Below are 25599 nucleotides of genomic sequence, written 5' to 3'. Positions count from 1 at the left end.
CTTCTGGATGGAGGAGGGGTCCGCTGGCCGAACGTGGGTGTGATGGACCCAGGTCGCAATGCCGTCTACTTTGAGAGCAGTGGGGGTTGTCAACACCACGATGTAGGGTCCCTTCCAGCGCGGCTCGAGGGTCTCTCGGTGGTGCCTCTTGACGTAGACCCAGTCTCCTGGCCTGTACTGATGAGGTGTCGGGGTTGGGCCAGCCTCGTAGATGGCACAGAGGCGCGGCCAAATGTCCTCGTGCGCCCTCTGGAGCCCTCTCAAGGAAAGAAAAAGTTCTTGATCTTTAAACTCAGCAATAAGTTCAGCTTGAAGACTGGGAATAACAGGGGGTGGCCTCGTAGGGAGTAAAACCCAGAGTGTAAGGAGTGTTTCTAACCTGGTAAAGGGCGTACGGTAGGAGAGTCACCCAGTCCCTGCCAGTCTCCATGGTTAATTTGGCAAGGGTCTCTTTTAGGGTTCTATTCATTCTTTCTACCTGTCCTGAGCTCTGGGGCCTATAAGCACAATGTAATTTCCAGTTTGCCCCCACCGCCTTGGCTACTGCCTGTGTTACCTGCGAGATAAAAGCTGGTCCATTGTCTGATCCTACCATGGCAGGAAAACCATACCTGGGTAAGATGTCTTCTAGTAGCTTCTTAGCCACCGTCTGAGCCATTTCATGCTTGGTTGGGTATGTCTCCACCCAGCCAGAGAAGGTGTCTGTAAATAATAAAAGATATTTATAACCATACTTTCCTGGTTTGACTTCAGTGAAGTCGACTTCCCATTGGGCTCCCGGTCTGGTGCCTCTGAACCTGGTTCCTTTTTTATTTGATGTGGCTCTCGCGTTGGTGAGTTGGCAGGTCTTGCAGGCAGATACAACTTGCTCTATTTTGGTGTCCTGTTGGTGAATCTTGATTCCAGCATGTCGGATTAAGTCTTTTAATTTTCGGGCTCCCATGTGAGTAGACCGATGCATGTGCTCTAATATTGAGACTCCGAGCCGGTCTGGCAGCACGAGCACCACCATCCCCTTATCTCCTGGGCCATGGGGAGTTTCTTGATCCACTGTAACTCCTGGGAGTATTTGGGCTGGGCTGGTAAAACTGGGTCTCCCGGGTCCGGTAGTTGTATGATCATGGTGGGGACTGGAGTAAGAGCTACTGCCTTGGCTGCCTGGTCAGCCTTTCGATTACCTCTAGCTACTGGGTTATCAGCTTTTTGGTGCCCTTGGCAGTGGATAATGGCTAGCTTGGCAGGAAGCCATAAGGCCGTAAGCAGGTTAAGTATCTCCTGCTTATTTTTTATAGTCCGTCCTTCTGCCGTCAGTAACCCCCTCTCCTGATAAATTGCCCCATGAATATGAGCTGTGGCAAATGCATAACGGCTGTCTGTGTATATGTTAAGCCGTTTTCCAGCTCCCAGCATCAGCGCCTTGGTGAGGGCTATGAGCTCTGCTCGCTGGGCTGACGTTCCGGAGGGTAGAGCCTCCGCCCATACGGTGTCCGTTTCGGTAACCACCACTGCACCCGCATACCTGTGTCCGTCTCGCACAAAGCTGCTGCCATCAGTGAACCAAGTAGCCTCGGCATCGGGGAGGGGCCGGTCGGTCAGGTCCGTCTGGAATCCATGTACTTGTTCCAGGATTCCCGCACAGTCATGTAGTGGAGCACCTAGGTCAGGGTCGGGCAGCAGGGTTGCAGGATTGAGGGCTGCACTGGGGTTGAACCGCACTCGTGGAGGGTTGAGTAGGAAGCTCTGGTGATGAGTCATACGTGTATTGCTCATCCATCTATCCGGAGGCTGTTTCAGGACCCCTTCAATGGCGTGTGGGGTCGTGATCCAGATCTCCTGTCCTAGGGTCAGTTTGTCTGCATCCTTGACTAGGAGTGCTGTCGCCGCAATAATTCTTAGGCATGGCGGCCAGCCGGCAGCCACTGGGTCTAGTTTCTTAGGTAAGCCACTGGGCGGTTCCAGGGGCTAAAGGCTTGAGTTAGAACCCCTTTTGCTATTCCCTTATGTTCGTCTACAAAGAGGTGGAAGGGCTTTGTAATGTCTGGTAGACCCAGGGCTGGGGCACTTAGGAGGGCCTTTTTTTAACTGATTAAAGGCAGTTTGTTCTTTTTCAGCCCATTTAAATATTTTCCCCTCTTTGGTAGCTTCATATAGGGGCCTGGCGATCTCAGCAAAACCTGGAACCCAGAGGCGGCAGTAGCCGGCTGATCCTAGGAATTCCCTCACTTCTCTTCGGGAGGTGGGAGTAGGGATCTTTAGGACAGTTTCTTTTCTGGCATCTGATAACCGCCACTGTCCGCCCTCCAGGATATATCCCAGGTAACTTACTCTCTCCCTGCATATCTGAGCCTTCTTCATGGATGCCCAGTACCCTAAGGCCCCCAGGGTAGGCAGCAGTTCCTGGGTCCCTCACTCACAGTCTTTTGGCCTTGTCGGCAGCAATCAGGATGTCATCTACGTACTGTAGGAGGGTGAGGCCAAGGTGCTCCCTTCTGTACTTACCCAGGTCCTCGTGTAGTGTCTCGTCGAAGATGGTGGGTGAATTTTTGAATCCCTGAGGTAGCCGTGTCCAGGTGAGTTGCCCACTGTATCCCTCCTCCGGATCGTGCCACTCGAAGGTGAACAAGGGTTGGCTCTGGGGTGCCAGCGGCAGACTGAAGAAGGCATCCTTTAAATCTAGTACAGTATACCAGACCCTGGAGGGTGCCAAGGAGCTCAAGAGAGTATATGGGTTGGGAACAGTTGGGTGTATGTCTGCGACCCTCTTACTTACTTCCCGGAGGTCTTGTACCGGTCGGTAGTCGTTTGTGTGAGGCTTTTTGACCGCCAGTAGGGGGGTGTTCCAGTCAGACTGGCAAGGAACTAGTACCCCTAGGCTTCGTAGTCTCCGGATGTGTGGCTGGATCCCCTTCCGGGCCTCCTGAGACATGGGGTATTGTTTGATCCTTACCGGACTCTCTCCTGGCTTGAGCTCTACCAGGACTGGGGTCCTGTGAGCGGCTAGTCCCATCCCCCCCCCCCCCCCCCCCGTCTCTGCCCAAACCGAGGGGAATTCTTGTAGCCATTTGTCTATATTATCCTCTCTCGGGAGCGCCTCCTGGTGGAGGAGGTATTCATCCTCCAGTTTCATGGTCAGGACCTGGATGGGGTGGCCCTTGCCATCAGTGACCTGAGGCCCCCCTTGTCTGAAAGTTATCTGAGCTCCAATCTTGGTCAGTAAGTCCCGTCCTAACAGCGGGTAGGGGCATTCTGGTATTACCATAAAAGAGTGGGATACCCAGCCCGTTCCCAAATCTACTGTTCTTCAGGTAGTCCATGAATACTGGCTCATACCAGTTGCCCCTTGTACCCAGGACTTCTTGCTGGCTAGTTTTCCTTGTGGGGTGCGGAGGACCGAATGTTGTGCTCCAGTGTCGACAAGGAAGTCAACAGGGGTCCCCTCCACTTTAAGAGTTACCCTGGGGGCGCCTGGGTGGCGCAGTCGGTTAAGCGTCCGACTTCAGCCAGGTCACGATCTCGCGGTCCGTGAGTTCGAGCCCCGCGTCGGGCTCTGGGCTGATGGCTCGGAGCCTGGAGCCTGTTTCCGATTCTGTGTCTCTCTCTCTCTCTGCCCCTCCCCCGTTCATGCTCTGTCTCTCTCTGTCCCAAAAATAAATAAACGTTGAAAAAAAAAATTAAAAAAAAAAAAAAAAGAGTTACCCTGGGTTCGGGGAGAGGGTCCGAACCCCGACTCCCCTAATCACTTAGTTCATCTAGCTCTAGGACTTTTACTCGATCAGTCTTGCTTCCCTTCCCGCCGGCCCTTTTTGGACAATCTCGGGCCGAATGCCCTATCTCCTTGCCGTATGCGCACTGATCCTTCTGCAGCCTCTGCTTCCCCCCCTTGGTGGTTCCTTTACCTTTTCTTGCGTCGTCTGCCAGCTGCCGGAGACAGTGGTCTCATTCCTCGGGGAAGTCAGCAGTGGTAGCTAGTAGTATTCTGGCCAGGTCTCGAGTCTGCTTACTGCTGGCAGCCGCCATGGCACGAGACTGCTTGTCCTCAGGAGGCTCCCGGTTATTTTCGGCTACCACCAGTAAGTCCTGCAGACTTTTTTCTCCTAGTCTATCTATTTTCTGTAATTTTCTCCTAATGTCTATGGCCGATTGGTTTACAAAGGCCATGATAACAGCTGCCTTGCTTTCCGGAGCCTCTGGATCCATGGGGGGTATAGGTATGGAATGCCTCCATGATCCATTCTAAAAAGGCAGCCGGAGATTCATCTTTTCCCTGTTGTACATTTCCTACCTTGGCCAAATTGGTTGGCTTTCTAGCAGCCATTCGGAGAACCCCCCATTAGAGTCTGGCGGTAGACCCGGAGCCTCTCCTTACCTTCTGCCGTTTTGAAATCCCACTGGGGCCGAGTTAAGGGGAAGGAGGCATCTATCTGAGCCTGGTTGGTGGTGGGATTCCCGTCTGCGCCTGGAACTAGTTTTCGGGCCCCATTGAGGATTCTTTCTCTTTCTTCCGTCATGAACAGGACCTGCAAAAGCTGCTGGCAATCGTCCCACGTGGGCTGATGGGTAAAAAGAACAGAGTCTAATAAATCAATAAGCCCTGCTGGTTTCTTGGAAAACTTAGCATTCTGAGCTTTCCAATTGTAGAGGTCACTAGTGGCGAAAGGCCAATAGTGATGGGGCTGATTCCCCTCCGAGTCTGGGGGTCCGGTGGCTCGCAGGGGCAGAACAGTGGAGTCGGCGGCGGAGGCGGATTGCTCCCTCTGAGCCCTTTGTCTGGTAAAGGGCGGGCTTCCCACTGGAGCGTTTCCACCTCCCGCTCTCGGAACAGCGTCTGCCTCCCCCGGAGGGGGAGGATGGTGTTCTTCCGGCATCCTAGAGGGGTTATACGGGGGAGGAAAAATTAATTCTTCTTCAGTACCCCCCTGTAGGACAGGGTAGAGGGGTGCTGAAGGCTGGGTAAGACTTTTCTTCTTCTTTGTCCCCTGCAAAGCAAGAATGGGTTTGGCTCCGGAGGGAGTGGGGCTAGGAAGGGCTTAAGCCAAGAGGGTGGGTAGAGGGGTAGTCTGAGTCTGTCCCATAACATCCGTCCAGTAAGTCCACAGAACAAAACAGAGAAACACAAAAACAAACAGAGGGCCCCTAGAAAGTCTTCCAACTCCATGGAAGCAAAACTGAAAGCTAACTTAGACCTTTGAGGGGATTCCACGCCCTCCAAAACCGATGAGGGGATTCCACGTCCCTCCAAAGACGACGGCCTCATGCCAACCAGCGGGAGCAACCCACCTCGTCTCAGACCTTTGAGGGGATTCCACATCCCTCCAAAACAGATGAGGGGATTCCACGTCCCTCCAGAAGGAAGAATCGGAATGTCTTCTGAAACTCCCAGCTCGTGGTCCTCCAGCGCGTCCACTTAGACTGCGTCGGGCACTACCAGAATTCCAGAAATGAGCTCACACAGAAAAGACAGAACAAACAGACAGACACTAACCGTGGCCAGTCAGGCTCTCTGGGTCGGGGGTCCCTCAGGGGTCTTGGGGATCCCGGATGAGCCCCCAAATGTTATGCCCAGAATTTGTGATCCCCAAATACCGCCAGGGAGCCGAGTCCGATGTAAAAGCAAAAGAGCCTTTATTCGAGCTAGCTCAAGCTCAATCCCCTACCTGCACTGAGGCAGCGGTGAGAGACCAGGGAGAGAGAGCGAGTTTCAAAAGGACAAAGGTTTTATTGGGGCCTGGGGCAGTTGGTGAGGTAATGGCTCTGGCCTCAGCCAATTGGCTGGGGAAGGGTCCGAGTCCTGTTAGGCAGGTGAGGGGGGGGGTTACTCAAGGGGAGGAGGTGTGGTCAAAGGTGAAGGACACAGAACAAGATGGAGTCAGCCGGCGTAGGCCCACCCTTTCATTTACACCACAGAAAATAGTCACCTCTACAAATCAGAGCTTGATGGCTCGTTTTGTTGATGGTCTAAATGTTAGAAAGTGATCAAGAAAACACTAATAATGCAGATTCAACCTAAAACTGGGTTGCACCTACAGCCATTACATTGTAAATAGCACAAGTCGAGAAAATAGTCTTCCGGAATTTGAAAACTAATGCGATTCAGCAAAGAAGTTGCTCATATCACTGACAAACTGTGACAATGAATGCCTTGGTTGTTTCACTTTTGTCTTACTCGTTAATGTGAAAGAAAATATCAGCTGACATTTACATTAGGAGTATTCACGTTCATCAATTGTGTCGGCAACTTTTTTGCTGAAACTGATAGTAATCAATAACTTATAGTAGTTTGATTTTGACACTATTGCTGGTGATGGACTTATAAAAAACTGATAGCAGGTTTTGCAAGAAATTCCAAATCACACTGAAGTTACAGGTGTGTGGGATTTGCAATAAAGGGTACTGTATATTTTATTATTTGTAAACTGTATGCTATGCATTTTTTACATCAGTAACTTATAAAAAATGTGTGTGTGTGTGTGCATGTGTATGTACTTTTTTTCCTGGAGAGCCATTAAACAGTTACTGTCACACCACCACACGTATCACATCCACACACATTCCATTGGCAGGAATGTAGTCAAATGGCCACACTTAGTTTCAAGGGATGCTGGGAACATAGTCCGTAGCTGGGTGGCCATGTGCGCAGCTAAAATAAAGGCTTTGTAGGGGAGCCCTTCTCCGTATATCTTCCCCACTGAGAGCACTAGCTGACTCTGGTCAGCCGTTTGGATTTTCCAAGGCCACAGTTATGGCCTTCTTGTACGTTCACCCGAAAGCCACCCTCCAGAGTTACCTCTAGCTCCCTCTCAGAATTTCAGGAAAGTATGGAGTATAGTGTCCTGATGGGATAGATTTCCAAACTTTGCTCTTCACCTTCAAGTGCCTGCTTCCTGCCCTTACCGTCACCATAATCGTGGATGCTGGAATTCCATGGAAATGCATGGAAGTGCTGGAAAGGCATTCCAGCAGGGCCGGACTCCAGAGTGGCCTTTGAGTAGTTTTGTGCCCAAGACCAATGTTTTGAGGTGTATTCATATGGGTTCTGTGCCTCTATAAGATAGGGATAATAAAAATACCTTGAAGGGTGATTGTAACAGTCAAAGGACACAATATTTGGGGAAGTTTTGTTGTCTAGAAACTATAATTCAAATGTGAGGAGCAATTAAGCCAAATTCCTACCTGACTTTGGTTTGTGATCAGGCTCAGAGAAACCCTTTGTAAAAGGGCTTAAGTACTGATATACACTGATATATACTATTCTGATATTGGCATATTACATTTTTAACTAAGGAAAGATTCTTGGCTGTTTTATTACAACAAAAGGAATACTGTTAAAAATTTAGAAAATGTAAAGTAAAAATAAGAAACGAAAAATACATTATATCACCACTCAGAGATAACCACAATTTATATTTTGATAGAGCTCCGATGACTATTAACTCGTGGTTGTGTTTGTTTATTTGGACTCCCACGTACACCCTCCAACCCCCCAATAAGATCATGTTGAAGAAAGTTCCAGACATCATATAATTTTATCATAAAAATTTCAGTATTTATCCTTACATTTACGGACACTTTAACTCAATATAACCTTATATAAATATCACACCTAGGGGCGCCTGGGTGGCTCAGTCAGTTAAGCGGCCGGCTTCGGCTCAGGTCATGATCTCTCAGTCCGTGAGTTCGAGCCCCGCGTCGGGCTCTGTGCTGACAGCTCAGAGCCTGGAGCCTGTTTCAGATTCTGTGTCTCCCTCTCTCTGACCCTCCCCTGTTCATGCTCTGTCTGTCCCTGCCTCAAAAATACATAAAATGTTAAAAAAAATTTTTAAAAATAATAAAATAAGTAAATAAATATCACACCTAAAAATACATGTTTGGGGCCAGGGGGCATGTTGGTTATCTCTGTCTTTATCATCCACTCAATTGTGCTGTGAACCTCAAACTGCTCTAACAACTAAAGTCTATTTTTTAAAAAAATAAATAAGTTACCAATATTATCAAAAGATGATCATTATTTAAATTTCCCTAATTGTATATTCTTTTTTTATAAGTTGTTTTCTTGTATTTTTGAATATTGGGTGTTTGTCTTTTTCTTATTTGCCAAGCTGTTTACACATTAAGGGGATTAACTGAGGTGAAATTAATTATTATTGTTACTCTAATTACTTACTGTTATTCTTCCAGGGAAAACCATGGAGACTTCAGGACCTTCTTCCCAGACTCAAGATCACAGTCGAGTCCCTGGAGAAACAGAAGATCTGGACTGTATGTTTGCCTCCTCTCACCCTCTGGGCAAAGCCACGTGGGAGGTAGAGTCCAGCAGTGCTGGTGGAACAGAAGGCTCTGCTTAGCTCATGTTTCACAGTGGCTCAATTCACAGTTGAATCCTCTGGAGAAGTAGTGTTTTACACACACACACATGCACACACACACACACACACACTTTGTCCAGTCTGTCCCCTACAGCTCTTTAGCTTTGCAGACCCTCAGTTGCTTCCCAAATCTCAAGGGGGTTCTGGGGACTTAGGAGAGGGTCTCACACTGGGGAGAGTCCCGAGAAGGTGGGAATGGTCCTGCTCGGCCCCACAATGGGGGATGAGAGGGTTCGCTTGACCAGATCATACCTGCCCTGTAATTTAGAGTGAATCCTACATCGGCAACACAGTCTAGTGACCTCTGGGCAGGATGGGGGCTGAAAAGTCCCTCTCTAGTCTCCATATTCAGAGAAATTTATGCCTTGGGCCTTCCTAGAGCCCCCGATTCTGAGAACTCTGATCTCCTGCACCTTCCACTGGCCCTACATGTTTGGGAAAAGATCCCAGCCATTCCTGGCCCCCAAGTCCAAGGAGACCCTGGGGAGGTCTTGGTGGTCTCTGGGGTAGGAAGGGCAAGAAACACTCATCCTTGCCTATGTGTGCCTCCCAGATGGAGAGAAGGATTTCCACAAGCAAGACAGGGAAGCTGGACTCTTTCCTCAAGAACAACCCAAGAGAGACAAGTGTTTTTCCTCCTCCTCCTCCTCTTCATCTTCCTCCTCTTCTTCCTCTTCGTCATCCTCCTCTTCTTCAGGTATAGCAAAGATTGGTACATATGTATATATATTCATAATATTATTCAATAAAAGCATTTACATGAGAAAACAATCCCCCATAATCTCCTGCCTTGATACTTCAACTCTATTTTTCCATATTCCCTTCCAGACCCCACCTGTCGATACATGCAACTTGTACACAGTTATAACTGACCACACAGACAATTTGGTCCTCTGTTTAAAAATGTTTGCTGTCATATCCTGAGTATTCTGTTATTCTGTGATATCTTTGCAGGTAATTTTCATGCTTCCCAGAAAGCCCCTCAAGCGGCTGCGTCTCATGTAAAGTAATTTTAGGCTTTTCAGGAGCACTCTGCTGTTGAACTCAGTGCACCAGCCTGCCTAGGTCCAAACCCTTTCTTTTCCACTCACCAGCTATGTGTCCTTTTGGGTAAACTGCTAAATGCAATGTGCCTTGGGGCCCTCATCTATAAACTGGGGATGATAGCAAAAGCTACTACCTCATGGAATTGTGGGGAGGATTACATTCTTTACACATCTAAAGTCTTAGCACCTCGCACATAGTAACAGCTCTAAAAAAAAAAAAACTGTTAAGATTATCCCCTGGAGTGCCTGAGTGGCTCAAACGGTTAAGCATCAGACTCTTCATTTCGACTCAGGTCATGATCTCGCAGTTTGTGAGATCGAGCTCCATGCTGGGCTCTGTGCTGTCAGCCGGAGCTTGCTTGGGATTCTCTCTTCTCCCTTTCTCTCTGCCCCTCCCCGACCTGTGTGCTCTAAATAAATAAATAAATATTTAAATATCTAAAATTAAAAAAAAAAGCAGGAAAAGGAAGAGAAAATACATTTATAACGCAGTGAGGTAAAAAATCTGCTTACAGGGGCGCCTGGGTGGTTCAGTCGGTTAAGCATCCAACTCTTGGTTTCGGCTCAGGTCATGATCTCCTGGTTTCATGTCGAGCCCCACATCGGGCTCTGTGCTGGCAGTGTGGAGCCTGCTTGGGATTCTCTCTCCCTCTCCTTCTGCCCCTCCCCCACTGCACTGTTTCTGTCTCCTTCAAAATAATTAAATTAAAAAAAAAAACTTAAAAAAAACTGCATGTAAGTAGACCCAGACAGTTCAAACCCTTATTGTTCGAGAATCAAGAATGGATATATACACCCATCCCCGATTAGGTTTAGCCCTGGAAGAAGAGTTTCCCGGTATTAGGGGGCTCTTGCTTGTCCTTTTTTTTTCCTTCTCCCTGGGTGGGAGGTGACATTCTGTCTTCCCATTCAGGTTGACCCTCGGGGGTGCTGCTCCCCTACAAATGTCCTCCCCCAAGTGTGACCATAAGCCCCTTTCCTCAGGTCTCTGCAGCACACATGGGACTGCCTGTGATTAGCAAAACTGAACACTAAGGAAAAAGCAACAAGAAAAGAAACACAGAAGCACAGAGACATGCTGATATCAAGATTCTGATCTCTGATCCACAAAGGCTGGTCTGCTGCTAGAACTCACACCCTGCCCATGCTTTGGGCTTCGCTGGTGACCATTAGCCCTTTTGACCCCAAGCCTGGCTGGCACTTCACTGTATCCTCAGCCTTCCTGCATACTGAGGACCCTAACTCATAGTCCAGCAGCCAGTACTCCTCTCCCTATATATCTTTTTTAATGCATCCTGTTGCTTTTTAATTAAAACTTTTTATTGTGCAAGATTGCACATAGAAACACTGTAAAAATGTGGAGCATATAAGGAAGTAGAAAGAAGAAGAAAATCACCCTGTGCTCTGTCACCCAGAGATAATCACTGAACACATATTACTGTGTTTCCTTACATTTATTCAGTAAATATTTGTTAAGCACCAACATGTGCCAGGCTCTGGGATGGATACTGGGGTACCAAGTAGCAGCAAACTGTGACTCTTTCTGCCAGGGTTACTTTTTTAAATAATCGAATTAGAGAGCACATATAAAAATTGTCCTCATTTTAGAAAGCATTTAATACTATAATACCTTTTACAAAAAATTACATATTATGAATACATCATAGAGAAAGCTAAAATAATGTTCATTTTTCATGTTGAGGGAGGTTGTCCCTGGCCGATAGAATTTGGAATAATGTTTTGTTTCATTTTCTGTGTTGTTTTATATTTTGCAAAACGCAATGAAAAAGTTTTTTTTACATTGATTAATATTTATAAAATACAGAAAAGAAGAAAATAGAAGCTAACCAAAATCCCATCTTCTGAGATAAATACTGCCATTGCAATCTTTTTTTTCTTAATTTAATTTATTTTTTAGAGAGAGAAAGAGGAGCAGAGAGAGAGGGAGAGAAAGAATCTCAAGCAGGCTCCATGCTCAACGCGGAGCCAGACGCAGCGCTCATTCTCAGGACCCTGAGCTCATGACCTGAGCCAAAACCAAGAGTTGGAAGCTCAACCAACTGAGCCACCCAATCACCCCTGCTGTTGTAATCTTGATATACTTCCTGATGCCTTTTCCTCTGTACCTAGCTGACATCACATATGCACTGATTTTAAAACACAGTTAATCTAGCTTCCTGGAAATTTAAAATTTATCCACGATTAAGCAGGAGCTCCGCAAGCACACTGAGGGACATTCACGCTGCCAGAGCCATTCGGTCATCCTCAGGAAAAGGGAGTCCTCTGGACATGAAGGCAGGAGCTCCTGGCTCCCAGGCCTGAATTCCTGCAACACTGACTGGTCCAAGTGCTAACAACTCTGTCATTCTTCAAGTCTTGATCAAGCTCCTCCTCCCGGCTGGGCACCCTTAGAACAGTAGGGACCCAGGCCTTGTCCTTCAGGAGTTCAAGATGGTTGGAGAGACGAACACCATCACCACTGGCCCTCATGCCCACTGTGTCAAGCACAGATAGCTGATGCGATCATAACCCAGATGAGGGAGGGTGACGATGAGTGTGAATTGGGGCAGTTAGAAAAGCCTTCCTACTCCTTAATCTTCAAGATAAAGGAGACAAATGGGAAGGGCCTTCCCAGTGGGAGCAAAGATGATGTGGGGACACAGAGATGACACAGCCCCTGTGCTTATCATAGGATGCCTCAGGTGACCTCATCTTATCTTCATGAAAGCAACAGTGGAAATATTAAATGAGTTGTCCAAGGTCACACAGAAAGTTTGTGGCTGATCTCCTACTCCTCCCTCACCACCGCCCCTCCCCCCCCAAACAGTGCTCTTTCCTCCAGACCACACGCCTCATATAAGCTAAATTCTGAGAACAAACATCAGAACGAATGTATTTCAGGCTCATGCCAGGCTGAGGTTCTCCTAGAGTTTGTGTTTGTTCCTTGCAGGGAGCAGTGATGAGGACCAGCACCCCAGAGTAACCGGAAAACGTCGGCAGAGCCAGGGGGCTGGACACCCCCCCAGGGACAGCTCACCTGGTAGGCGATAAGCCTTGCCATTTCTCCTTTGCCCACCCAGCTCCTGATTGAGTTTCTCAGTGGGAATGAGCATACCTGCGTGAAGATGTTCCTCAAGGGTGCCTGGGTGGCTCAGTCGGTTGAGTGTCTGACTTCAGCTCAGGTCATGATCTTGCTGTCCGTGAGTTCAAGCCCCGCATTGGGCTCTGGGCTGACAGCTCAGGGCCTGGAGCCTGCTTCTGATTCTGTGTCTCCCTCTCTCTCTGCCCCTCCCCCACTCATGCTCTGTCTCTCTTACTCTGAAAAATGAATAAATGCTTAAAAAAATTTTTTTAAAGATGTTCCTCACAGCCGTGTTTATAGTAAGGCACCAATGGCAAGCAGCCTCGTGTCCAACGACAGCAAAATACACCCTTCCCTGGCTACAGTTCTGTTCTTCATACATCTCTGAAGTGACCAAGAAAGATGCCAAATTATATGACTGGTTTGATCTCATATATACTCTGTAAAAATTCACACACACGTGGCCATAAATAAGACTGGAAGGAAAAATAGCAAAGTGTCAGGAGTGGTTATCTCTGGATATCTCTGGATGGTTAAATTGTGGGTGATTTTTGGCTTTTGCTTTTTTGGCTATAAAAATTATACAGTGAACGTGTTCTATTTTAACAACCAGAAGGAAACTTTTGCAAAAATAAAAAATTTAAATACATTTTGGCCTAAGTGGGTTGTGGGAAGAAAAGAGCATGAGGCGAAGAGTCTGTATTAATGCCTAGTACAGAACCTGGCACACAGAACCTGGGAGATGTTTAATAAATGCTGCCCAGGAAGCTAGAGTTGAGTTCTGGGCTCTATTTCTGAAGATAAAAGTGATTATGATTGCAGGTTTTGGTGACAGATCTGGGTTTGAACCCTGGAATTGCCACTTACTGGCCGTGTGACCTTCAGGGAATAATTTAACTTTGTGACCCTCAGTTCCCTTACCCATAAAATGGGGGAAGAAGAGATACTCATACCTTCTTCATTGGATTTCCATAAGGATCTAACAAAATATTTTTTTTTAAGTTTAGGTTTTTATTTTGAGAGAGCACACAAGCAGGGAAGGGGCAGGGAGAGAACCCCAATCAGGCCCCACACCGTCAGCACAGAGCTCAAGGCAGGGCTGGATCTCATGAACTGTGAGATCATGACCTGAGTGGAAATCAAGAGTTGGATATTTAACTGACTGAGCCACTCAGTCACCCCAGGGTTCTAACAAAATGTTAAATATAAATATCTAAGTTCCGTGTTGGTACATAGTAAGTGCTCAATAAATGGCAACTCTGACTATTGATTTTGAAGGAGGCTCAGGTCCTCTCAGATCCTCAGGACCTCTCAGACCCAGGTCCACGAAGCTGACCACAGTCACCTCTGAGCGTGTGGGGGGAGTCAGACAGCATAAAGGGAAAGTACTTGTGAAGGCTGTCTTGCCTCTTAAAGACTGCCAGGCTCACCCCAGCACAAACAAGGCTTATGTTACTTTTTAAGACTTCAGATGTGTGGGAGATGGAAGCTGTCCTGGGATACTGTGACTGGGAAGAGCTGGCTAAAAGGATGTTTCCATTCAGGTGCTGTGCATGAGGACCCTGACCTTTTGAAGGACGAGCTTCAGCTCTATGGAGGTAAGTCATTGTCCAGTGGCCTTGGAGAAAAGGGAACTACACAGAGACGTGAGCTCTCTGGACTTTGTGGGACAGAAACAAGATCACGAGGGTGTTTCAATGGGCTGAAAAGTGCTAGGAAAATATAGGAAATATGGCCAGATGAATGGTTAGAACATTGGCGGATGGGGATGGGGACAAGCATTTTCTACCATGGGGAGACTGCCCCGGATTCTCTTCTGAACTATAATCTTGACTTGCAGGGCGACCTAGATAAGTCGGCCAATCTTTCTGGGCCTGAGCTTTCCAACCAGCGAAATAGAACATGATTAGCACGCACTATCTTGGAATAGTGGGCTATGTACACATGCATGGGAAAATTAAGGATCTGATCTCTAAATACTTCATGGAATAATCATCTCGACATAGTGGTTATTACAGCAAGGAGTTGTAAACATGGCACTTTGCTTGATAGCACTTTGATGCAATGGGGGCAATTTGTAGGAATGAGCCAGTTTGCCAAAAAAGCCTAACAAATGTGTACTGCAGATACGAAAATGAAAACCTGTTTAACTTTGTTTAATCCAACATTTCTATAATCTACATAGTCTCCTAACACCTGATAATAAGGTGTTAGATAATAATTCTAAGAAAGGTAAACAGAATATTTTAATTTCTGCATCAAGATATTACCGGTGTCTTCCTCTGGGTGGCAGCATTGTGGGTAAATAGTTAATACTGTTTTATTTGCTTGCCTGAACTCTTTCTTTCTTTCTTTCTTTCTTTCTTTCTTTCTTTCTTTCTTTCTTTCTTTCCTTCTTTCCTTCTTTGTTCCTTCCTTCCTTCCTTCCTTTCTTCCTTTCTTTCTTTCTCTCATTCTTTCTCTTTCACAAAGCCAAGTATTACTTGGTTTAGGAAAATGTTTTTAATTACTCAAGTACTATGGGAATGGTTTCACTGGGTGTAAAATGAAAGAGAGAGAAACAGTTACATTTACATATATTTAAAAATGTTTTTTTCTCATCATAAAAGTAATTCATATTCACTGAAAGGTAGATATCACCACAGTTTGTGAATTTGTGAATTACTTTCCCCCCCCAAGACCTAGGAGATTCTAAGTAAATTACACTCCTAGAGTCTCATTAATTCATACTGTTCTCGGTGTGTTCTCCGTACCCTCAGTATTGACCCCTCAGGTCACCTGCAGATGATGTTTCTATTTGCATATCAACATAAAGACCTATTTGCATAAAAACAGTTCAGCATGTTTATTGTTGTGTGCTGAGTGCCCTCTTCTGATGTTCGTGTCCTGAGGCTGACCCAATGAAGAATGGGAAGTGTACAGGTGTGGTGACTACCTGTTGGAGGGGGGGTGGGGATGCTACAAGGGGTTCTCCCTGCCCTTGAGGGAAAGGATTTGACAGGCTGGGAGAGAGGTCCCCAGGAACTAGAATAAGCACCAAGAATCAGGATGAATGGGGTGGGTAGGCCACCCTAAACCAGATTAATTGGGGAGGCAGCAGCTCGGGACAAGTACAGAGGGCTCAAATCAGCCTCAGCTGCCCAGACAAGGAGTTCAACACTCAGCAGGGTGTGGGACCAGAGTTACCAATGTGCAGCCCAGCTTGGTTCCCATGAACTCAGGGCCTGGTGGGGCTGGGCCACATGGCTAGGTGTCGTCATCTACATCTGTGTAGTCATGAACAGGCAGAGGTTGCAAACTGATGCCCACATGTGTGCAGATGTGTTTTATCTGGCTCAAGGAGTGTTACTATTATTATTATTATTATTATTATTATTATTATTACATTTCATCAATTATACAACTCCTACTTTTTCACATTTAGGTATCTCTAAGGTCAGGATGCATCTGAAAATTGCTGGCAACTTACAATTAAAATTGGCAGTGGTTTTCCTTACATAGAAATATAGAAAATAATGTCATTTCTCACAAAGGATGTCTTTGATTCAGTGGAATACAAGAGGTGCCCACCTTTTCTATAATCAAGAAGTTAATGTAGGGGCACCTGGGTGGCTCAGCCGGTTGAGCGTCTGTCTCTTGGTTTCGGCTCATGTCATGATCTCATGGTTCGTGAGTTCGTTCCAGCCCTGCATCGGGCTCTGTGCTGACAGTGTGGAGCCTGGTTGGGATTCTCTCTCTTTGCACCTCCAGTGTGTGCTCTCTCTCTCTCTCTATTAAAATAAAAAAAAAAAAAGTTGATGTAAAACCTGGATTTCTGGCCTCTTGTGGGAAATTGGATGACCTGTAACACTGGACAGGCCTTTCTACAGTGGCTTTTGGTGGCTGGTGGGTAGTTGCCCCTCGAGATGGAATAGCCCTCCAGCCTGCTCCAGTCACCTCTCGGCCCACTCAGATCAAATGGAAAGTCTCTGAATGAGATCCATCTGCCCCACAGTATAACTGCTCCCCACCCAGAGGATAATGGATATGTGATCGCTGATTTTCCTTCTGTGTAGGTGTCCCCGGAGAGGTGGTGCCCTCTGGAGAATCAGGTGAGTGTCCAGTTAGGGGATACGGGTTGTCAGTGCTGATGATGAACAGGTCTGGGCGTTTTGTTTCCCCTGAGAGAGCCAGCTGCTATCAGGGTTCGTGGGTGTGAGTTGGGGACTCCAAAACCACTTGCGGACCCGGAGCTCTGACCTGGGCTCAGTCAGGCAGGGGCCCAGTGCAGATTAGAAAGGGGCTTTAGGCAAGAGGCAAGGGGATTTCAGTCAGGAATCAATAGATAGAAAGATCCCTTGGGGGCTGGAGAATTTGACTCAGGATTTTCAGAGGTGACCTACTTCCTCTGCTAGGGTGGAGGCACCTGTTAAGGGACCAAGCTAGCCTGGCATTAATGTTGAGTTTCTGATTTCCAGGACTCCGAAGGAGAGGCTCTGACCCAGCAAGTGGTAAATACACAAACTCCCAAGAGGAGAGGGGGAGGTGGCCTCCATTCCGGGGGGGTTAGGGCAGGACCAGACAGCCTGAGAGGGTGGGTCAGTCAAGCAGGGACTACATCACCAGCCAGAGTGTCACCTTGATTCTGGGAAGGGCTCTCCAAGCTCAGGAGAAAGGAAACAGAATGTAGACTCAGGTTGGGTAGAGAGGAAGGGGTCAGTGGGGCTCCCAAGGACAGACACACCCCACCTTCACAGCTTTGCCCTGATTGGCCCTGTGGTGAGTGCCCTCTGACCCAGGAAGAGGAACCCAGGAGAGCCGGTCTGAGTGAGGCAGAGAAGAGAAAACCCCCCCTGGCACCCCTCTTCAAAGTAAACACTCATCTCTCTCTTGTTCCTAAGGAGAAGTGGAAGCCTCTCAGTTAAGAAGACTGAATATAAAGAAAGATGGTAAGTGGGTGCCTGGGTGGCTCAGTCAGTTGGGCGTCTGAATCTTGATCTCGGCTTAGGTCATGATCTCATGGTTCGTGGGACTGAGCCCTGCGTTGTGCTTTGTGCTGACAGTACAGAGCTTGCTTGGAATTCTCTCTCTTCCTCTCTCTTTGCCCCTCCTCCCCCTCAAAAAAAATTAAAAAAAAAAAAAAAAAACATGGGAAGGAATTTCGTGTCCCAAAGCTATTTCTACCTGTCTGTCTGGTCCAGATTTCTATGGTTAGAAAGTCCACTGGTGGCCTAGAAAAACAGCGATCACAGCCCACCTCTGTCATGTGTGGTGTTTGCAAACACCTCAGCTTAGAATCATGGCAAGAAGGTGGTATAATGACTCCCATTGTGCAGATGTGGAAGCTAAGACTCAAGGATGGCATGTGGGCTTTCAGCTAGCCAGTAGCACGACCTAGACTTGAACCGTGGTCCTGTGCTCTTGCTGCTATACACGGAGTCAAGGGGATGATAAATGCCCCCCAGGCCTCTGGTCATGATAGGGAACTAGAGGGGGCAAGGAAGCCCTGAGGTTAGATTAGCCTAGACTCTAGAGAAGGAGTGATAAGAACTGGAAGGAATTCCTTTGCTCTAAGCCTGGAATCTGTGAGGGCTTTAGGGAGAAGGATGAGAAAGGGATGTGAGACCAACGTGTTTGATTAAACAAATGGAAGTTGTCCTTGAAACATTTAGGGTTGTTGCAAAAGGCCACCTTTAGGGCGTAGGACACCTGGGTGTGAGCCCCTGACTCTGTCTCTGTCCAGCTAAAGGAACCAGGGCTTTAGAACTTTCCTGGGCTATGAAATGTGCCTCACGGGAATAACACTGAGATTCCCAAAGTGCGGGACAGGCATTATACCCGAAAGTAAGAAGGTGATTCCCTTTTCCGCTCTCCTCCCTAGAGCATGGTCTTAGTTTGGAACCCCTGTGTCTTTAATGCCACCCTGTCATTGTCATTGTCCTTCGGACACAGACAGCAGAGCCTCCTCTCATCACGGCCCCTTGACCGAGTCCAGGGCCCTATGTTCTCTCCCCAGTGCCTGGCAAAGCGCAGGGAGGCCTCACTCCAGAGCACACCTGAACACCTGCCCAAGGCCCAGACCCTAGTCTTGGCTCCTCTCCACATCTGTGTTAGCTAGGAGAACCCTCCAAGCCTGCAATTTCACTTCTGGGCATCGGGTCCACAGAAACACGTGCACAGATTCATGTGTAGTGATGTTTGTTCAGCATCAGTGGTAACAGCAAAAAACACTTCTAGGTTTATCAATGAGGGACCAGTTAACTAAATTGGGTTAAGTTTATACCATGGAACACTGTGCAGCCGTCAAAAAGAACAGGGCAGGGGCGCCTGGGTGGCGCAGTCGGTTAAGCGTCCGACTTCAGCCAGGTCACGATCTCGCGGTCCGTGAGTTCGAGCCCCGCGTCGGGCTCTGGGCTGCTGGCTCAGAGCCTGGAGCCTGCTTCCGATTCTGTGTCTCCCTCTCTCTCTGCCCCTCCCCCGTTCATGCTCTGTCTCTCTCTGTCCCAAAAATAAATAAACGTTGAAAAAAAAAAAAATTAAAAAAAAAAAAAAAAAAAAAAAAAAAAAGAACAGGGCAGATCTATTATGTTCTAAGATGGAAAGATGGTCCTAATCTATCCATGAGATGAAGAAAGCAAATGATAGAGCAGCAGGTATACAAATTGGTCCTGCTTTTTAAAAAAAATCAAGTATAGTTAATACACGGTGTTGTATTAGTTTCAGATGTACAATATAATGATTCAACAATTCTATACATTTCTCATTGCTCATCACAATAAGTGTGCTCTCAATCTCCTTCACGTATTTTACTTATCCCCTGCCCCCCCCACCTGCCCTCTAGTAACCATCAGTTTGTCCTCTGTATTTAAGGGTCTGTTTTTTTGTTTGTCTCTCTTTTTTCTTTGTTTACATGTTTGTTTTGTTCCTTAAATTCCACATATGAGTGAAATCATATGGTATTTGTCTTTCTCTGACTGACTTATTTCACCTAGCATCATTCCCTCTAAGTCCATTCAGGTCCTTGGCTGAGTAACACGCATATCCACTCAACTCTCAATGGATACTTGGGCTGCTTCTATAATTTGGCTATTGTAGGCAATGCTGCTATAAACATCAGGGTGCATATATCTATTTGAATTAGTGTTTTCTTTTTCTTTGAGTAAATACCCAGTAGTGGAATTACTGGATTGTATGGTAATTCTATTTTTAATTTTTTTAAGAAACCCCGTATTGGTTTTCTACAGAGACTGCACCAGTTTGCATTCCCACCAACAGTACACAAGGGTTCCTTTTTCTCCACATCTTCGCCAACACTTTTTATTTCTTGTCTCTTTTACTTTAAAGTGAAATCTCATTGTGGTTTCCATTTGCATTTCCCTGACGATTAGTGATATTGAGCATCCTTTCATGGTGTCTGTTGGCCATTTGGATGCTTTCTTCAGAAAAACGTCTGTTCATGTCTTCTATCCATTTTTTAATTGGATGATGATGATAATGATAATGACGACGATGATGATGAAGACGATTGTTGTCGGTGTTGAGTTGTGTGAGTCCTTTGTATATTTTGGATACCAACCCCTTATCAGATATGTCATTTGCAAATATCTTCTCCCATTCACTATGTTGCCTTTTTGTTTTGTTGATGGTTTCCTTCACTGTGCAGAAGTTTTTATTTTGGTATAACCTCATTTGTTTAATTTTGCCTTTGGGTCTCTTGCCTCAGGAGACCTATCTCTAAAGAAGCTGCTATGGCTGATGTCAAAGAAATTACTGTCTATGTTTTCTTCTGGGGATTTTATGGTTTCCTGTCTCACATTTAGGTCTTTAATCGATTTTGAATTTACTTTTGTGTATGATGTAAGAAAGTGATCCAGTTTTATTCCTTTGCTGTCCAGTTTCCCCAACACCATTTGTTAAAGAGACCGTCTTTTTTCCATTGCATATTCTTGCCTCCTTTGTTGAAGATTAATTGACCAGAAAAGCATGGCTTTATTTTTGAACTCTCTGTTCTGTTCCACTGATCTATGTGTCTATTTTTATGCTAATACCACACTGTTTTGATTACTACAGCTTTGTAGTATATCTTAAAATCTGGTATTGTGATACTTCCCTGGTTTGGTTTTTTAAAATATGTATATATATATGCCTGGAAAGGCTTTCACAATCACTGCTTGCTTTTAAGGAGGGGAATTTTATAAAATTTTGTAAAAAAATGCATTTTTTTACAATTGCATTTAATACTCATTTGACAAATACAGTATGGCAGCTCTATATGCCTGGCAGTGCTTTATTCTCTGAGCAAAATCCCTGCCCCAGCATCCTACTGAGGAGGACAGACAAAATAAATCTATTTTGTATTTATTCTTTGTTTTTTTTTGAGAATAAGTGTGGAAATAAAAATATAACAAGTTGAGTGGTGTCAGTGTTAGAAAAATAATAAAATGAGATAAAGCCTGGAAAGGAGTGGGATTTGGGGTGCTGTTTTAGTTGGGCTGGTCAGGAGCCGCATCTCTGACTAAAGTCACTTTGGAGCAGAGACAAGAATACTTTTAGTAACTATAAAAAAGAGAAAGAGAAAGAAGCAAATAGTAATATCCACCTCTGCCTTTACAGATGAGTTTTTCCATTTTGTCCTGCTCTGCTTTGCCATTGGGACCTTGCTGGTGTGTTATCACTATTATGCAGGTGAGGGCCATGGGAACAGGGACAGGGTGGGGGGATAGGAGGGACCAGACCTGCAGGCTGACCATTCTCTTCCTCGCTGCCCTTGCAGACTGGTTCATGTCCCTTGGGGTCGGCCTACTCACCTTCGCCTCCCTGGAGACCGTTGGCATCTACTTTGGGCTGGGTAAGTCCCCCCAGCCCCCAGAGACTCTTTAGGGTGGTGGCTGGACTGCCACGGACGCTCGCCAAGGGCCAGAAAGCCACAACCTAAACATTTTTTAAAGATTTCCTTATGCTCGTGTTTTCTTCCTGACCACTTTCAAGGTCAATGTGAGGTCATTGGCAAAACCTCATGGAAAAAATGGGCAGCTCCACAAAAATGCAACAAAAACAGTTTAAAGTGGCAAACAAACAGAATTAGCCAGATATGGAAAACAAGGCAGTTCGTGGAGTTGGGTACTGAATCCACCGAGTTTCCTGGCACTGTTATTGCTGTTTGAGGTCATTGTTTTTAATAATAATAACTCCGGTACTATTATCTAAGCTTAACCTGCTGCCTGAAATTCCACCATTAATCCTTGTTTGTGTGGGGTAGGCCTTTGTCCGAGGGTAGGTGAGGGCTGACCCTGCGTCCCTTGCTGGGGCACAAAGCTCACGTTCCTTTCTCTTTGTTTGTGAGCAGTGTACCGGATCCACAGCGTCCTACATGGCTTCATCCCCCTCCTTCAGAAGCTTAGGCTGATGGGTAATGTTTACATTCTTCATATGTTCACCTCCTTCCTCCGGATCAGGGTCTTTGGTTGCAAATAAGGCTTAGCATACAGGAAACAACAGCACAGGGCCTGGAGTCAGGGGCCGGGGTTCAAGTCCTGCCTCTGCCGATCTACCAGCTCTGGGGCCCAGGATTGACTTTTAGCCTCAGTTTCCTCCACCGGGCCATGGGTGTAATAATACCCACTGTGCAAGTATGTTGTGCAAACTGTGGGAGGAATGGAAGCAAAACACCTGAAGGGTGGACTACAGTAGAAAAGTGAAGGGCATCTGGACATTTCTCCTTTCTCAGAGAACTTTACACTAAACCAAACACTATCTTCACCATGATGTTATTTGCCTACTGGGCGTACTTCAGTCATGGTGCACTTGACTGATGAGGAACCTGAGGCCCAGAGAGGTAGAGTGACTTGGCGAGATCACACAGCTAGTGTGGCTGGGCTGGGTTAAAGGAGATCCCCTTTTTTTCTTTCTTTCTTTCTTTCTTTCTTTCTTTCTTTCTTTCTTTCTTTCTTTCTCTTTTCTCTTTTCTTTTCTTTTCTTTTCTTTTCTTTTCTTTTCTTTTCTTTTCTTTTCTTTTCTTTTCTTTTCTTTTCTTTTCTTTTCTTTTCTTTCTTCCTGACAAGCAGCTCTTTGCTTACCATCACATCTTAAAACTGAGAGACCAGGGGGCTGTGTGTCTCTGCACCGGGGATATCTGTCTCCTGTAACCCATTTAATTCCTGGAAACCTGTGCCTTCTAGGGTGACTGCATTACCCAACTGTGAGAGATATTTGGGCATCTGGGGGTGATGGTAGAAATGAGGCCTTGCTGCCTTCAGAATCCCAGGCTATCCTGCGGGCTTTGCTTTCCAGGGTTCAGGAAGACCGACTGAGGCCGAGGCAGGGCCGACAGCCAGGCTGAGCCCCACCATGATGGCCACTGCATCTCCCGAGTGCACAAGGACAGAGCCACGTTCTGGGAGACATGCGGGCGGGCTAGGCTAGAGCAATAAAGAGAGCTCTTTTCCTTCCATGTAGTCTGAACGTTGGCACCGGCCCAGGCCTAAGTATCATTCGGGCAGCACTGGCATGCAATCCAGCTGCCAGGATGACATGCAGAGGGAAGGTGCCAGGCCTATCTCCTCCAAGTTACCTGGATCAAGCAGGAGGATTCTAGGATGTCACTGTTCTCAGGAGACAGTAGGAGACCCCTGGGCCCTACAAGCTGTAATCTGTGTGGGCTCCAGATTTCTCTAGAGTCCCTAGGCCATCCAGGTGGGTTCTTCATCTTTTGAATCATCGAGGAAAGACAGACAGCCCACTGACATAAGGCAGAAAACCATCATGCCAGGCCCCCAGGTGAACCTGATACAGGTGAGATGTTGGGGACTAAAACCACAGCACCTTGTCTCAGCCCCATCACCTAGCACCAGCCCCACTGCCTTGGATTCCATCAAGATTCAAATAAACATTTTCTCCCCTGGACTAAAAAGAATCAGCTAAATGTTCCTTCAGGTTTCTTGAGCGTGAGAACACATTGGGAGTTTCCTTTGACCCCATCTAGTTGGGGAGGGCACCTTGTCTACTGGATAAGGTGTAAAAGGGAATAAATGTAAAGTCCCTTGATGGCACAAGTTCAGAAACAGGGTTTTACAAACATTCCTATCCAAAGATCTAGGGCTGTTAGGTACTCTCAGCCCAACAAATACCAAAGCAGTAAAATAGGAGCACATATACACAAAAATCTGTTGCAAACTTGGGTTTCGTAAATGGAGGTACAGAGTCTAGATTGAAGGAGGTGGCAGCAGATCCTACTTTACACAGCTAGTCCACACCAACAGCATGTATTCAGATCTGGATTCGCATGTCAAGAGCAATAGTGACAAGCTAGAGGACACCCAGAAGAAACCAGAGTGAGAAAATAAAGAACGACCGAAGAAATGAGAACTCTTCAACTTGCAGAAGAGGAAAGTGGGACCTTCACTGAGCTCACAGACTCTTGGAGGATATTTTCTCAAGTGTTTTTGATGGTGCAGGTACAGTCACATATGTTATCTGTTTAATTCATGACATATGTTTAATTCTCATAGCAGCTTTGAGAGGTGTCAATCATCCTCATTTTGCAGATGGCGAGACAGAGACTCAAAGAGGTTTAGTAACTTGTTCGAGTTCCTACAGTAAGTGGCGGAGCCGTGATTTGAACCCAAACCTGTGTTCTCCTTACTCCGAGCTTCCTTACAAAGTGTGGCTAGTCTCGGCCCCCACCCCAGGCACAGCAGCCCTGAGGCTGCTGCAGTTTTTCCCAGTGTTTCCCAAACTTTGGGATTTCTCAAAGTTAGAGAATATTTTTTACGAAGTGACAGGAGGGGGGCGCCTGGCTGGCTCAGTCTGGGGAGTGTGGGACTCTTGATCTTAGGGTTGTGAGTTCTAGCCCTGTGTTGGGTGTAGAGATTACTTAGAAATAAAACCTTTAGGGGTGCCTGGGTGGATCAGTCGGTTAAGTGTGTGACTCTTAATTTCGGCTCAGGTCACGATCTCATGGTTCATGAATTTGAGCCCTGCATCCGGCTCTCTGCTGTCAGCACAGCCCATTTTGGATCCTCTGTCCTCTTCTCTCACTGCCTCTCCCCCACTTGCTGTCTCCCCCCCCTCTCTCTCTCCCTATCTCTCTCTCTCTCTCCCTCTCTCTCTCTCAAAAATAAACATTAAAAACAATCTTTAAAAAAAAGAAAATCTGGGGCGCCTGGGTGGCTCCGTCGGTTAAGCGTCTGACTTCAGCTCAGGTCATGATCTCACAGTCTGTGAGTTCAAGCCCCGCGTTGGGCTCTGTGCTGACAGCTCAGAGCCGGGAGTCTGCTTCAGATTTTGTGTCTCCCTCTCTCTTTGACCCTCCCCTGCTCATGCTCTGTCTCTCTCTGTCTCAAAAATAAATAAAAACATTTAAAAAAAAAAAAAGGAAAATCTTAAAAAAACAATTAACTAAAATAAAAAGTGGGAAGAGGGCTGCCAACTCTCCCTTGATAACTGAGGATAATAAAAACAACAAAAAACATCAACTTTCAACATCATTTTGTGAAAGAAACAATAGTTTTACACCAAAAAAGCAGGGAAATTATCATCAGAAGCAAAATAAGGTTTTAAATGAATAAATGGTGCTTTATGAAAATGGTACTGTATGAAAATGCCCTTTTTCCTCAAATCACTGTGGTTTGGTAAAAAATCTTCTTTGGGAAACCATGAAACTAGAGAATTAAATTCCTGAGGACTTGTACATCCTTTTTTTTCTACTCGTGTTCTAAGACACCTCTCTCAATGAAGCTTAAGGCATTATTTCAGAAGAATAGTGACCTACGGGTAGGGAATGTTCTTTTAAAAAAAATTTTTTTTTTCTTTTGCATATTTTATTTTATTTTTATTTTTTTTTATATGAAGTTTATTGACAAATTGGTTTCCATACAACACCCAGTGCTCATCCCAAAAGGTGCCCTCCTCAATACCCATCACCCACCCGCCCCTCCCTCCCACCCCCCATCAACCCTCAGTTTGTTCTCAGTTTTTAACAGTCTCTTATGCTTTGGCTCTCTCCCACTCTAACGTCCTTTTTTTTTTTTTTTTTTTTTTCCTTCCCCTCCCCCATGGGTTCCTGTTAAGTTTCTCAGGATCCACATAAGAGTGAAACCATATGGTATCTGTCTTTCTCTGTATGGCTTTT

General features: G+C 46.2%; 1 protein-coding gene across 5 annotated transcripts in view; it reads left to right on the top strand.

Moving 5' to 3' along the window:
* Positions 1–23379, top strand: part of TMEM40 (transmembrane protein 40) — a 38569-nt gene extending 15190 nt beyond the window's left edge. Inside the window, exons 2-12 of one of the 5 annotated variants that reach the window (XM_047096315.1) lie at positions 8176–8256; positions 8917–9060; positions 12360–12449; positions 14036–14089; positions 16547–16582; positions 16949–16981; positions 17372–17419; positions 21084–21155; positions 21244–21318; positions 21817–21879; positions 22761–23379. In XM_047096315.1, coding sequence (XP_046952271.1) covers positions 8184–8256; positions 8917–9060; positions 12360–12449; positions 14036–14089; positions 16547–16582; positions 16949–16981; positions 17372–17419; positions 21084–21155; positions 21244–21318; positions 21817–21879; positions 22761–22780 — 708 coding nt within the window. In that variant the 5' untranslated portion in view covers positions 8176–8183 and the 3' untranslated portion in view covers positions 22781–23379. The remainder of the gene's footprint in view (positions 1–8175; positions 8257–8916; positions 9061–12359; positions 12450–14035; positions 14090–16546; positions 16583–16948; positions 16982–17371; positions 17420–21083; positions 21156–21243; positions 21319–21816; positions 21880–22760) is intronic. The other 4 variants (XM_047096311.1, XM_047096313.1, XM_047096312.1 and 1 more) reach the window with 4 other exon arrangements.
* Positions 23380–25599: the final 2220 nt, after the last annotated feature.

The sequence above is a fragment of the Lynx rufus genome, unplaced genomic scaffold (assembly GCF_022079265.1).
Source record: "Lynx rufus isolate CCGP_SWC_20201006 ecotype Redwood Valley unplaced genomic scaffold, mLynRuf1.p SCAF_4, whole genome shotgun sequence".
In the NCBI taxonomy this organism is placed as follows: Eukaryota; Metazoa; Chordata; class Mammalia; order Carnivora; family Felidae; genus Lynx; species Lynx rufus.
The sequence above is the reverse complement of the archived record's forward strand: the minus strand, read 5'-3'. Positions and strand labels throughout refer to the sequence as shown.